Source organism: Cetorhinus maximus, chromosome 9 (assembly GCF_964194155.1).
Source record: "Cetorhinus maximus chromosome 9, sCetMax3.hap1.1, whole genome shotgun sequence".
In the NCBI taxonomy this organism is placed as follows: domain Eukaryota; kingdom Metazoa; phylum Chordata; class Chondrichthyes; order Lamniformes; family Cetorhinidae; genus Cetorhinus; species Cetorhinus maximus.
In genome coordinates this window covers 134,952,736-134,966,270 of record NC_135887.1, presented here as the reverse complement: position 1 = coordinate 134,966,270, position 13,535 = coordinate 134,952,736, and the positions used below count along the sequence as shown (strand labels likewise).

General features: G+C 40.5%; 1 protein-coding gene across 1 annotated transcript in view; it reads left to right on the top strand.

The window, feature by feature from the left end:
* ckap5 (cytoskeleton associated protein 5) overlaps nt 1-13,107 on the top strand; it is a 133,178-nt gene extending 120,071 nt beyond the window's left edge. Inside the window, exons 40-44 of the mRNA XM_078549556.1 lie at nt 206-343; nt 4,136-4,219; nt 6,052-6,217; nt 7,663-7,820; nt 12,210-13,107. Of these exons, the coding sequence (XP_078405682.1) occupies nt 206-343; nt 4,136-4,219; nt 6,052-6,217; nt 7,663-7,820; nt 12,210-12,443 (780 nt within the window). The 3' untranslated portion in view covers nt 12,444-13,107. The remainder of the gene's footprint in view (nt 1-205; nt 344-4,135; nt 4,220-6,051; nt 6,218-7,662; nt 7,821-12,209) is intronic.
* Nucleotides 13,108-13,535: the final 428 nt, after the last annotated feature.

Genomic DNA, 13,535 nt, shown 5'->3' with positions numbered 1-13,535 from the left:
AATTCAAAAATTGGCAATATTAATGCATTTTCCTGGTCCAAGTAATGTTTGTTAGAATGAACAAGATAGGAATTATTTGAACATTTCATCTTTATTACAAATGTTGCGTAATCTTTTCAATTTATGTCTGTGTGAATAGAATTGGAAACTGGCAAGTTAAAATTATGTGCAATTTTTAACTTCTCTCAACTATTCTTTATAACAGATCATGGATCATCTGGCACTGATTGAGAACAAGAATGAATCGGAACTTGAGGCTTACCTTCGACGTGTCACTAAACACGCGATGGCTTTGTCAGGTGGAAAGATTGATTCAGAAACAGAAAAGGGTGGTTCTACAATAGTATGTATCAAACTGGCAACTTGAGCAATTGAAACTTAATCGTGAAATTTACAGTTTTGAGCCAAAGGCACCTCCATTTGAATGTGTAGGAACTATACTATAGCTGCAATGTAGAATATTTGAATTCTTCCTCCTTCAATCACCTATTGTATGCAAATTGGAGTTGCTCTTATCTTGGAAGTGAGGAAGGGTTGGAAAGGAAGTCATAGACATTGAAAATTCATATCTTTCCTTTGCCACTCTGGCCAGATGATATAACCTCATTCCATCATTCAAGGCCTTGTTCTGAAAAATTCAGCTACTATTCTCTTCCCATCCTCTGCGCCACTATCCTTGTCTAACACAATTTCAAAGTTCTCTATTAGTCTTGCCCCAACAGCTTTTTGTAGAAGAGATTTCCAAATTGCTGCCATCGTTTGTGTGAACAAGCGATTTCTTTGTGAAAGACCTAGCTCCAATTCAGAACAATTCAGTTTTTGTTTTGGATTTCCAGCATCCGCAGTAGTTTTTTGTTTTTAGCTCCAATTCAGATTTGTTCTGGACTCTCTTGAGAGAGGGAATAGTTTTTCTCCACCCCATCAGTTTTTAAATCATCTTTTAAATACTTCAGTTCATCCCTTAACCTTCTACACTTAAATGAATGCAAACATAGCCCATGCAACCTGTCCTTATTAACTTTCTAGTTAAATTATGTTTGTGGTCTTTACCCATACGTCAGAACTGAAAAATGTTAGCTGTAGCAGGTTTTAAGCAGACAGGGAGGGGTGGAGTTGGGCAGTAAAGAATGGAGGAAAGAACAGAAGGGTAGGTCATTGATCTGGTTGTAGGTGGGTGTGATTTAAATGATAAGCGTTCATGGTGTAAGGCAAAGTGGGTGGGTAATGGGACAGGAAAGAAACAAAAGGAATCATTATAAGTGCTGCTGTTTGGAAAGAATGGGAGCATTTTTTATGATCTGAAACTGTTGAATTCAGTATTGAACCCAGAAGGCTGTCAAGTACCTAATCAAATAGCTAATTAACTATTTCTATAGTTTGTTTGGCTTCATTGGAAAGGTGTAGGTGGCTGAGAACAGAGAGATCAAGGTTGGGGTGGGAAGGAGAATTATCATGAGAACCAGAAGCTCAGTCATGCTGTCTATGAATCACAGAAAGTGAACATGCAGACATTGCGAGTGATTGGGAAGGCAAATGGAATGTTGCCCTTTATTGCAAGGGGAATGGAGTATAAAAATAAGGAAGTGTTGCTAAGCTGTACAGGGTCTTAGTGACACTGCATCTGAAGTACTGTGTACAGTTTTGGCCTCCTTAAGTGAGTTAATTAATTCCAATTGCATTGGAAGCAGCTGAGAGAAGGTTCACTAGGCTGATTCCTGGGAGGAAGGGATTAGTTTATGGGAAAAGGCTGGGCCTGTTGTCATTGGAGTTCAGAAGAATGAGAGGTGATTTTATTAAACCGTAAGATTAAGGGGACTTGACTGGGTGGGTAAAAGCAAAATACTGCGGATGCTGGAAATCTGAAACAAAAACAAAAATTGCTGGAAAAACTGAGCTGGTCTGATGAAGAATCATACGGACTTGAAACGTTAACTAGTCTTTCTCTCCACAGATGCTGTCAGACTTGCTGAGTTTTTCCAGCAATTTTTGTTTTTGGCTGGGTGGGCGCTGTGAGGATGCTTCCCCTTGTGGGGGTGTTTAGAACTATGGGGCAGTTTAAAAATAAAGGAGGGTCTCATTTAAGACTGAGATAAGGAGGATTTTTTTTCCTGAAGGTCATTAGTGTTTAGAATTCTTCCTCTGCCCCTCCTCCCCTTCGGGCCACACCCGTAGAGAGTGGAGGCAGGGCCATTGAATATATTCAATGCTGAGTTAGATTCTTTGATCACAGAATCAAGGGTGATGGGGTTGCAGGCAGGAAAGTTGAGTTAAGGTCACAATTCGAATAGCCATGATATTGAATGAGGGAGTAGGTTTGAGGGGTTGAATGGCCTGCTTGTTTCTTATCTTATGGAGGTGGAACTGAACAAAGGCTTCAACGAAGTGATTGTTCAATCTGCATTTGATCTCCCCACAACAAGAGACTGCATTGCAAGCTGTGAATGCAGTAGACCAAACTGAAAGAAGTACTAGTAGATCATGGCTCCACCTAGAAAGTGTGTTTGAGGCCCTGGACAATGGGAAGTTAGGGGTTGAAAGGGCATGTGTTACCTCCTGCACTTTACATAGAAAGCAGAGGGTCTGTTGAGTGTGATTGGAGAGTGGACCAGGATGTCACGGAGTGAGTGTTCCCTTCAGAATGCTGGGAGAGGAGAGGTGATCACGATGACAGAAATAGCGGAGGATTAAACCCTTTAATATGGAGGCTGTTTGGGTAGAAGGTTGGGGACCAGGAGAACTTTAGTGGTTCTGGGAGAGGAGGATAGGAGTGAGGACATAAATGCAGTTGATTAAGGAACCTGTCAAACATGGGCAGTCTTTGACTGAGGACAAAGGAAAGTACTGCTGTAGAAGGTGACATGGTTGGGACAGATAAGATGGAGAAACTAGAAAACGGAATAGACTCCTTACAGGAAGTGTAATCAATGTAGCTGTGGGAAGCACTTGCCTATTGTAGATATTGTTGACAACTATTCCGTCCACATCCCTATCCCTGATCAGGGTAGCCTGTGGACCCTCAGCTGCTTCTTGAGCAAGGGTCACAACTATTTCCATCCAATGCTCCACCATTCCACTGCCTGGCTAAACTTGTTCTTACATTGAACAACTTCTCCTTTAACTCCTTTCTCTTGCTCCAAGTAATAAGTATTGCTATGAGTTCCTGTATCAGTCAATAGTCAAGACACATGAATAGAGAAAATGCAAATTTCCTACGTAAGTGTCTTTCTTATTTTTGGATTTTCAGAGGCTTCCCAAAGAATTAAGAAAAATAAGATCAAAGAACATTAGTTTTAATCATATGGATGTACTGGGTTAGTTGATTTCAACCCAGGCGCTATGGTTAATCTTCATGTCCGTGTTAGGGAAGGGCAAGTCGTCAGGGTTCTGACCTCTTCTGGAAGCATTCGTATGTGGAGAAGATCAGGGTTGGCTCTGATGCTCTTTCTTTCCCTGCTCTCAAATTCAGTTGATTTCTATTCCATGGAGCTGGGCTCTGACAGCTCCCCTTTAAGAAGCATATAAAAATGGGTGAGGGTGGGGAGAGCAAATCATGTGCACAGTGCCCCTGCAGAACGTATTCCTTTTCTTTAGTGTTGATCTGGTTTACATTTCAGAATGGACCTTTTGCAAAAGGGAAGAAAAATTAACTGACCAAAAGAGCAGTATATCACTATGGTTTGCTGTTCACCCATAATTTGGGAAGATTTTACCATAGAAATTTGTGGTGGTTGAACTTTCAGAATAAGGAAGACTTATCTACTGATAAGTACTATAATATCACCGAATAGTTCACTCTATTGCATATATCTACAGAATGGTCCTTTTATTTTCTAACTTATTGAAAGGAATGGTTGAGAAGGTGAATAATGTTCAAATTTTAATGAATAACTGTATACTGATTAAAATTCAGTTTATAAAATCTAATTGGTTTAAGAAAATATCAACCAGCTGATCTGTCAAATGCAGAAAACAAGATTCTTGGAATTGAGATTTATCCATTTCTGCAGAATTATCTTGCATTGGTTGATTCCACAATTATTGAATCTTAAATTCCAGGTGAAACATGTATCAGAGTTGAGATTTTTTTTTAAGGAAATGTTACGGTCAGTGTTGTAAATTCATATATTTCTTATAGGAAGATAAAGAATCAAAAGCAAAGATAAGTGAAACCTTGGCAGAAATATTCAAGAAGATTGGATCCAAAGAAAACACAAGGGAGGCAAGTTTGAATTTTTCTGACCATTCAAAATAATCCTTAAGTTTATGTATTAACGCTGGAGTTAGTTTTCACATGTCGTGCAACTGGCTTATGGAAAACATCTTTGGTGTTACTGAAATATTTCAGTACAATTTGTGCTAATGACGAAACCAGCTTTGATCTTTGTCACCTTTGTCCAAGGCATTATTATGACCCCTATAGAGACCAATAACTTTTAAACGGCAGTGAAAGGATCATATGACAAGATTTCAAGTTTTAAGATTTTTACTGTACCAAACAAATACAATACAGCATTGACTAAAGAAACATGAGTTCTGTGGGCAACTTAAACTCTAGACTACAGAAAAATTTTCCCTATTTAACTTTTAAAACAACTGAAAATCCCACCACAGTTATACTTTATGCTGTCCCTTAAATGGACACTACTTTCTTGGAACCAGTCCAAAGCTATTTTCCACTCCTGATGGCATTTACTTTCCCAGCTGGGTACCACAGTCCCAGGACTGACTTGGTCAGTCATGGTAATCTTCGTGAAGATGACCCTGGAGATTCCTACCTCTAGCCAAAGGTAGATGAATCTTCCAGCCTTGTTTAAATCCTCTCAAACTTGGCCCCTTCAATCTGAATGCAAGCTCCCACCCGTCTTCTGTGTGGTGAATAATAAAAGCAGCATTTTCTTTACTTCAGGTGCAGGTCCCCTCCCTCTCTGTCCTCCCATGCCTCTTGACTGCCCCCACCCCCAGTCCCTCTCCCTCTACCCTTTCTGCTATTCACAGTGCAGGAAAAAAACATTCAGACCAGCAGGTCCATGCTGGTGTTAAAGCTCCACACAGGCTGCCTTCTATCTTTCATTTAACCCCATCAAAGCATTCTTCTTTTCTCTCGCGTGTGTTTATCAGGCTTGTCCTTGGATTCATTTTTGCTAGTCATCTCACTACTCCATGTAAGTAACAGGTTACATATTCTAACCACACTTTGGGTAAAGTTTTTTTTTAAATTCTTTCATGGCGTGCGGGCATCGCTGAACAGGCAGCATTTATTGCCTATCTCTAATTGCCCTTGAGACCCCACCTTGAACTGCTGTAGGCCATCTGAGGACTTTGCTGTAATGGTTTGGTACAACTGAGAGGCTTGCTAGGCCATTTCAGAGAGCAGCTAAGAATCAACCACATTGCTGTGGGTCTGGTGTCATATGTAGGCCAGACCAGGCAGGGTTTCATCCCTAAAGGACATTAGTGAACCAGATGGGTTTTTATGACAATCTGTAGTTTCAATGGTCACCATTACTGAGACTAGCTTTCAATTCCAGATTTTTATTAATTGAATTTAAAATTCCACCAGCTGCCTTGGTGGGATTTGGAATAAAAACATTGGTGGAATAGCCCAGCAGGTCTGGCAGCATCTGTGGACAGAATTAACTTTCGAGCCCAGTGTGACTTCTTTGGAACTGATTTGAACCAGTGTCCCTAGGACATTAGCCTGGGCCTGTGGATTACTATTCCAGTCACATCGCCACTATGCCACCATTTTCCCTGAAAGGATATTTCTCCTGAATTTTCTATTGGATTTATTAGTAACTATTCTCTCTTTAGGTAGCCTAATTCTGGTCTCCCCGCAAGTGGCTATGCCTTTGCTATGTTTACTCTTTCAATCCCTTTCATAAAATTGAAAGTTCCTATCAGTTCTGATGAAAGGTCACAGACGTGAAATGTTAACTCTGTTTCTGTCGCCACAGATGCTGCCAGACCTGACTATTTCCAGCTTTTTCTGTTTTCATTACATTTTAACCCCTATTCTACTGCAGAGCTAACCTTATTCCCCTCTCTGCACAGGGGTTAGCGGAACTTTATGAATACAGAAAGAAGTATTCGGATGCGGACATTGAGCCATTCTTGAGGAAATCATCTCAGTTCTTTCAGAATTACATTGAGAGAGGTCTACGGCTTGTGGAAAATGAGAGAGAAGGGAAAGGAAGGATATCTTCGTCATCCAGTTCTGGTAAGATTAAGATTGAATGCAATAGAGGTGGCTTCACTTGGGAATCTTAGAAGAAATTATTGATACTCATCTTGTCAATCAGTTTACCACCTTAAATGCTAATTAATCAGGGTCAAACTTGGACATTCCTTTACTTTTTTTTTATATGTGCATCTGTGAAATGAGTTATGGACTTTTAGTAGTTTTAGGTCAAGATTCAGGTTTTTGTATTCCAGCCTACTTTCTGGCTGGTTAGTAGTTTGAAATTGTAGTTTGAAATACCTATCTTGCTACCACCTGTTGTGAATTTTTGTGCAAGGGGCTGACTAAGGTAGATGTTACTCAAAGTCCTTCATTTATTACCAGAGAAAAGAAAGGTCTTATCCACTATTAGTGTACAATTGTCATGTAACACAAATTGTTCAAAGCTCCAAATTCAGATTGGTGAGACCTTTCTTCGTGATTGCAATGTTTAGGTCTTGAATTGGGTATTTTCGGAGCTGCTGATCAAATGGTTAATACATTTATTGTTTGTAGCAATTAATAACTTCTTTTAAAGCTTCATGGATTACTTGGAGCCATCAAGGATTTTTGAGTGGCATTATCATTCATGTACATCACGTATCCATCCATTCAGCAAAGTTTGTTTCATGCTTTGTGGAAAACTCAAAATTATGCATGTATAATATTCAGTTTGACATTTAAATGCAATTATCAGTGCAATTTTCTATTGACTACTGTTCGGGTGGAAGAGGTAGAAGAGTGCAGTAAAGCAGAATGCCACATGGGTAATGCCAATGCTGTTAAATGCTTTGGAATGTGAAAAAAAGTTGGTCCTCCACTATAAGATAAGTGATCTGGTTTAGGTTCATGCCATTCAGGTTGTGTAGTTTTTTAGGCTCCTGTGTTTATTAATTGGTCACTAGTAACCCCTCAATCAGCTGATTCAAGCTTCTCCTCAAGTGAATATCCTAAGGGGGAGACAAAAGTAAGTTGTTTTAATGGGTCAACTGGCTAATTGATTCCAGGAAGCAGGTCAGCTGCCCTCTCCTGTAATTGGTGCATGGTTGATAAGATCCCTTGGCTCGCTAGGATCTTCATTGTCTTCCCCAGTTGAGAGCTATGTTTACCCCTAGTTCAGAGAAGCACTCTCCTTTGTTTGCTTGGTATTAGCTGATATCTGAAGTTACCACTGTACTTCCTGAATCATGCTCCTGCTATTTCAAGGCCTTGGCTTATTCACACTGACATTATTGAAACACATCAGAGGATGGAAGGGTGATGAACATGCTAATCAGGAAGAGGCATTAAGGAGTAGAGCAATATACAGTTGTCTTGCTTACCAAGTGCATTAGTGTTGGGATTTGGTGGGGATGAGTTCCAACCCATAAATTGAGAATGGGCGAGATAGATTATCTAATTTTGTTTTTACCCTTATTAATGAGGTATTTGATTTCTGTATTTAGCAGGGTTTTCATCACCTCCAGATGAGTCACCATATGTGGCAAGTTCCACTTCCATCCCTTCTGCAGGTAGTACTAATGGAGAAGAAGTCGGTCCAGCTGTATACTTGGAAAGGTTAAAAATCCTGCGGCAGCGTTGTGGCTTAGAAAATAATTCCAAGGTAACATGAGTCTTTTTGACTAATGTTTTAAGGCGTTTTAATACTAGCGTTTTGTAGAATGATCTATGAATATTGGTCCAAAAAGCTTTATTTACCCAATTCGGTATTGTTGTGCATTTGATATTCTAAATGGTTTATTGATATTGTCAGACTAAGGGAAGGCAATGGCATAGTGGTAATGTCACTACATTTGTAACCCAGAGGCCCAGGGTAATGCTCTGGGGCATGGGTTCAAAGCTCATCACTGCAGCTGGTGGAATTTAAATTCAATTAATGAGTCTGGAATACAAAGCTAGTAATGGTGACCATGAAACTATCATCGATTGTTGTAAAACTCATCTGGTTCATTAATGCCCTTTAGGGAGGGAAATCTGCCTTCCTTATGACTCCTGATCCATAGCCATGTGGTTGGCTCTTAACTGCCCTCTGAAATGGCCTAGCAAGCCACTCAGTTCAGGGCAATTAGGGACGGACAACAAATGTTGGCCTTGACAGTGATACCCGCATCCCATAAAAGAATAAACTAAAGGAAAAAAGACTCTTGTTTGTGTCATGGCATTCCATGCCTTAATCACCTCTTGTATGCAAAGTTAATGCACCATTCTGTGAAAATTTGGTCTCAAACTCTTGCCATAGGATCTATCATAGGCTATAACTTTGCTCCAGATGAAGCTATAGCCTAACTCGTAAGATGGGTTGTCCTGCTGCAAGCTGGGTCCCCAAAGACTGTGTGGGGCATGTAACCAATATGATGCCAGTTCTGTTTGCATACATCTTTTTATCTCGTCTGAGGCGGGGTGGAGCCTTTTAGGGACAAAGAAGGTGATGATGCTTAAAGGCTTAGGGCAAGCTAGAAGGCTTGATGAATACTTTGTATTGATGTTTACTAAGGAAGAGGATGCTGACGAAACAAGTGGCGACGGTAGAGGTAATGAATGAGGTGAAAATTGATGGACAGGTTATACCGGATGTCCCCTAGGTATAGGGGAGGTGCTAGAGGATTCAAAAGTGCCAAATGTTACACCCTTGTTCAAAAATGGGCATAAGGGCTGGTCAGTTTAACATTAGTCATGGGTAAGGATTTAGAAACAATAATCAAGGTAAAATTAACCAGCACCTGGAAAGGTTTGAGTGAGAGAGCCAGCATGGATTTGTAAAAGGCAGATTGTTTGTCTAATCAAATTTTTTGAAGTAACGGAAGGCTAATGAAGGGAAAGCAATGGGTGTTGTCCATAATGAATTAATAATGACATAGTTACACAAAAGACTATTTAACACTCATGGGATGGGAGGGTTGGTGTCAGCTTAGACATATAAAAGAAATTGATTTGAGAACAGAAAACGGCGATCCCCGTGGTAAATGGTTGTTTTTTCAGATTGGCGGATGGTAGACCCCAAGGGTCAGTGCTAGGACCACTGCTATTTTTGGTATATAAATGACTTGGTTATTGGAATACAGAGTAAAATTTCAAAGTTTGCCAATGATGACAAGCTTGAAGGTGTGGCAAACAATGAGGTGATGCCAGTCAAGTGCAGCAAGACATAGGCTAGCAGAATTAGCAGACAAGTGGCAGATGGAATTTGATACAGAAGTGAGGTGATGTATTTTTGGCAGAAGGGTTAGGGAAAGGCAATATAGACTTAATGGCACGGTTTGAATGAGTGTAGGTGGACATGGGAAATCATGTGCATAGATGATTGAAATTGCAGGACGTATTGAGAGAACATTTAAAAAGCACATAGGATCTTGGGCTTCAGTAATTGAGTACAAAGGAAGGACATTATGCTGAACCTTTTATAAAACTCAGACGAGACCATGGCTAGAGTATTACATCCAGTTCTGGTTGTCCCATTTTAGGAACTATATTAGGATCCTTAAGAGGGTGCAGAGGAGATTTACGAGAATGGTTCCAGGAATTAGGGAATTTAGTTAAAAGGTTAGATTTGTGAAGCCGGGTTGTTCTCCTTGAAGCAAATGAAGTTGAGGGGAAATCAGGTGTGCAAGATTAAGACTGGTTTAAGGTAGACGAAGGCTGTTCCTATTAGCTGATGGTGCAGGGGCGAGGGGAGACAATTATGATTTTGGGCAAGAGAGATGGTGAGTTGGGGGAGGGGGCATTGGATGTGAGGTAGAAGTTTTTACATTGAGTGGTAATGATCTGGAGCTTGTTGTCTGAGAGGGTGGTGGAAGTGGAGAAAAATAATTTCAAAAGGAAATTGGATAAATGCTTGGAAATAAACATGCAGATAGTGGTGACTGTGACTGATTGGATTACTCTACAGGGATCAGGCATAGACTTGATGGACTGAGTGGCAGCCTCCTGTGCTGTAGTACTTAGATACTATGATACTAGGATGCTACCTAGATCATCCAAAAAGAATTGCCACCTACCCAGTGGGATGTGCCTTGGCCCTCTGCATTCTGCTCCAATCCAGCTATGCTATGTATGGGACAGTCGTCTAAACCCTTGTTTTGGGAAGTGTGACTTAAGCCAAAATTGGAAGAGCTCCCCCACAGATTAGTCAAGCAACAGCCTGACAGCCATAGAGAATCATATTTAACCACTAATGCCCCAGGCTCCTCCATCACCACCCCCAATTATGTCTTGCCCTACTGACAGGCCAGACTCAACAGAGTTGATAATACAGTGGTATACAGTTGGGAGGGAGTGCCCTGGGGAATCCTCGACATTGACTTCGGACTTCATGAAGTCTGGTGCCATGTCAAATGGGGGCATGGAAACTTCTTGATGATTACCACTTACCTCCCTCCCTCAGCTGATGAATTAGTATTCCATGTTGAACATAACTTAGAAGAAGCACTGAGCATAGCAAGGGCACAGAATGTATTCTGGTTTGGGGAACTTCAATGTCCATGATCAAGAGTGGCATGGTAGCACTACGCTGGCCGAGCCCTGGAAGAAAGAACCAACAAGTGGGTAAACCTGATTTGACCCCGTCCTCACCGATATACATGCCTGTTGCCAATGCAGCTTCATGCTAGCATTGTTAAGGGTGACTACTGCAGGATCGTTGTGGAAACTAAGTTCTGTCTTCATACTTAGGACGTGCTCCATCATGTGTGGCACTGCCACCATGCTAAATGGGGTGGATTCTGAACAGATCCAGCAGCTCATGATTAGGCATCCATAGTGAGCTGTGGGCCTTAATCAGCAGAGTTGTATTCCACCACAATCTCATGGCCTGGCAAATCCCTCACTCTACCATTACCATCAACCCAGGAGGTCATCCCTGGTTCAATGAAGAGTGCAGGAGAGCATGCCAAGAGCAGCACCATGCATACAAAAATAAGGTGTCAAACTGGTGAAGCTAAATAGCTGCAGCAGCATGCTGAAGATGCAACCAAGTGATCCCACAATCAACAGATCAGATCAAAGCTCTACAGTCCTGCCACATGTAGTTGTGAATGCTGGTGGACAACTAAATAACTAACAGGAGGAGGCTTGACAAATATCCCCATCTTGCATGATGGCAGAGTCTAGCATGTCAGTGCAAAAGACAAAGCTAAAGTGTTAGCAATCATCTTTAAACAAAAGTTTGAAGGCTCTGAAGAAAGCTGACTCAAAATGTTAACTCAGTCTTTCTCTCCACAGATGCTGTTAGACCTGCTGAGTTTTTCTAGCATTTTCTGTCTTTATTTTAAACAGAAGTGCCCTGTTTATGATCTATCTCAGCCTCTAACTTGAGATCCCTAGAGTTACAGATATAACCTTCAGCCATTCGATTTAGCCCATGTGATAGCAAGAAACTGCTGAAGGCAAGGCATTCAGCAAAGACTGGGCTCCAACAAAATCCCCAGCTGTGATGCTGAAGAGTTGTGCTCCAGAACTAGCTGTGCCCCTAGTCCTTTTTTGCTTTGTATGGGACAATCGTCTAAATCCTTGCTTATTGCGGTTTATTGTAAAATATAATCCACTACACTTTGTTTCCCCATCAAAGATGTAACCTGGTGGTTTAAAGTTTCTGTTTTCCTGTATTGTTTGTATTTGTTCATGGGATGTGGGCGTAGCTGGCCAGGTCAGCATTTATTGCCCATCCCTAATTGCTCCTGTTCAGAGGGCATTTAAGAGTCAACCACATTGCTGAGGGTCTGGAGTCACATGTAGGTCAGACCAGGTAAGGACAGCAGATTTCCTTCCCTAAAGGACATTAGTGAACCAGATGGGTTTTTACAGCAATTAACAATGGTTTCATGGTTGTCATCAGATTTTTACTTCCAGATTTTTATTGAATTCGAATTTCACCACCTGCCATGGTGGATTCGAACCCGGGTCCCCAGAGCATTACCCTGAGTCTCTGGGATATTAGTCATGTATCCCAGAATGACAATAACTGACTACCATCTTTTTCTCATCTATCTTGGTGCAGCCTGAAGAAAGGCAACCTGCAACCTCACTTCTGTCCAAACCAACAGTACCTGCAGTTGCATCATCCTCTGAGCTGCTACACAATAAACTCGCTCATCTTCGAGATTCACGAGAATATAACCAAGAACAGGAATCTCACCATCCACCGATGCAGACCAACAGTAACACAACTTCAGCAGCTAACCTTGATGATCTGAAGAAAAGACTGGAACGAATAAAAAGCAGTCGCAAATAGATAGCCCATAAATAACGGTGCAATCATGAAGTTTGACATAGGCCTCTTCGTAGCTATTGGCCTCCTATTGACCTAGTATGTATAATTTTTTTGGTTTATGTACAATACAGTGAATAACTATGTATTGTGACATAATTCATTTCTGTATATAGGCTTCTGGACTGCATTAACAACAAATACTAAGAACTGTTGTGCACTCGTGACATTCACACTGACACTTCTAGAACCAGTTAAACTTCTGTAATTCAGTTAGCTTCTCTCTAATGTTCTCATAATTGCATTCAAAAACTGAAGAACATCTGGGTAGTATCAGAGTAACTTGTTGGCTACTGTGTATTGCTCATGTCTCCAATTAAAACTTTAATTGTATCAGGTGATAAGATTGAGGCTCCGATAGCTTATTTCAAACCTAGCTGCCTGTACTTTCGTTTTGATTAATGCAGCACCATCTATTAAATATTGAGATGAAAGTCTGTTATCTGACTAGATCTGTCTGTTTAGTTCCTTTTAGAAAGTTTTAGAAAGTTCTGACTGTTGTTTGTTGTGTTTTCATTCCCTGTGATCAGCTCAACTTGAAATGTGTTGATTCTGTATGGAATCATGAAGCATGGCATGAGGTTATGAATATTTAAGTGTTTTTTTAATAAAGACAATTAAAAACAAAGATCTGTGTTACAAGTTAACCAAATTAAATTGTATTATAATTTCAAAAGTTTTAATTTCTAGAATTTTTAAAGCAATAATTTGTGGATAGTTGTAGCTGTTAAATTGGTACTTTTTATAGCTAAGGCCCTGTGTAAGTCACAATTTTTATAGATTTCTTGGAAGGATCATGACCAGAGAAATTTCACATTTGGAAGATGCTTTTTTTTTTTCTCCCAAAGCACTGGGGAAGCATAAACATAATAAATGATAAATATTTAAATCTGTTTGGGTTCCACTCATTGTTTTCCCACAAACCCGGTTAGATTTAATTTCAGGGGATTTGGATTATTACTTTTGCGCAAGTCAGTCAGCTGATCACATGATCTACAAAGAATGGCAAAAATGGCTATCAACACTGAAGCTCAAGGCAACTAGGTAAGTCCATAC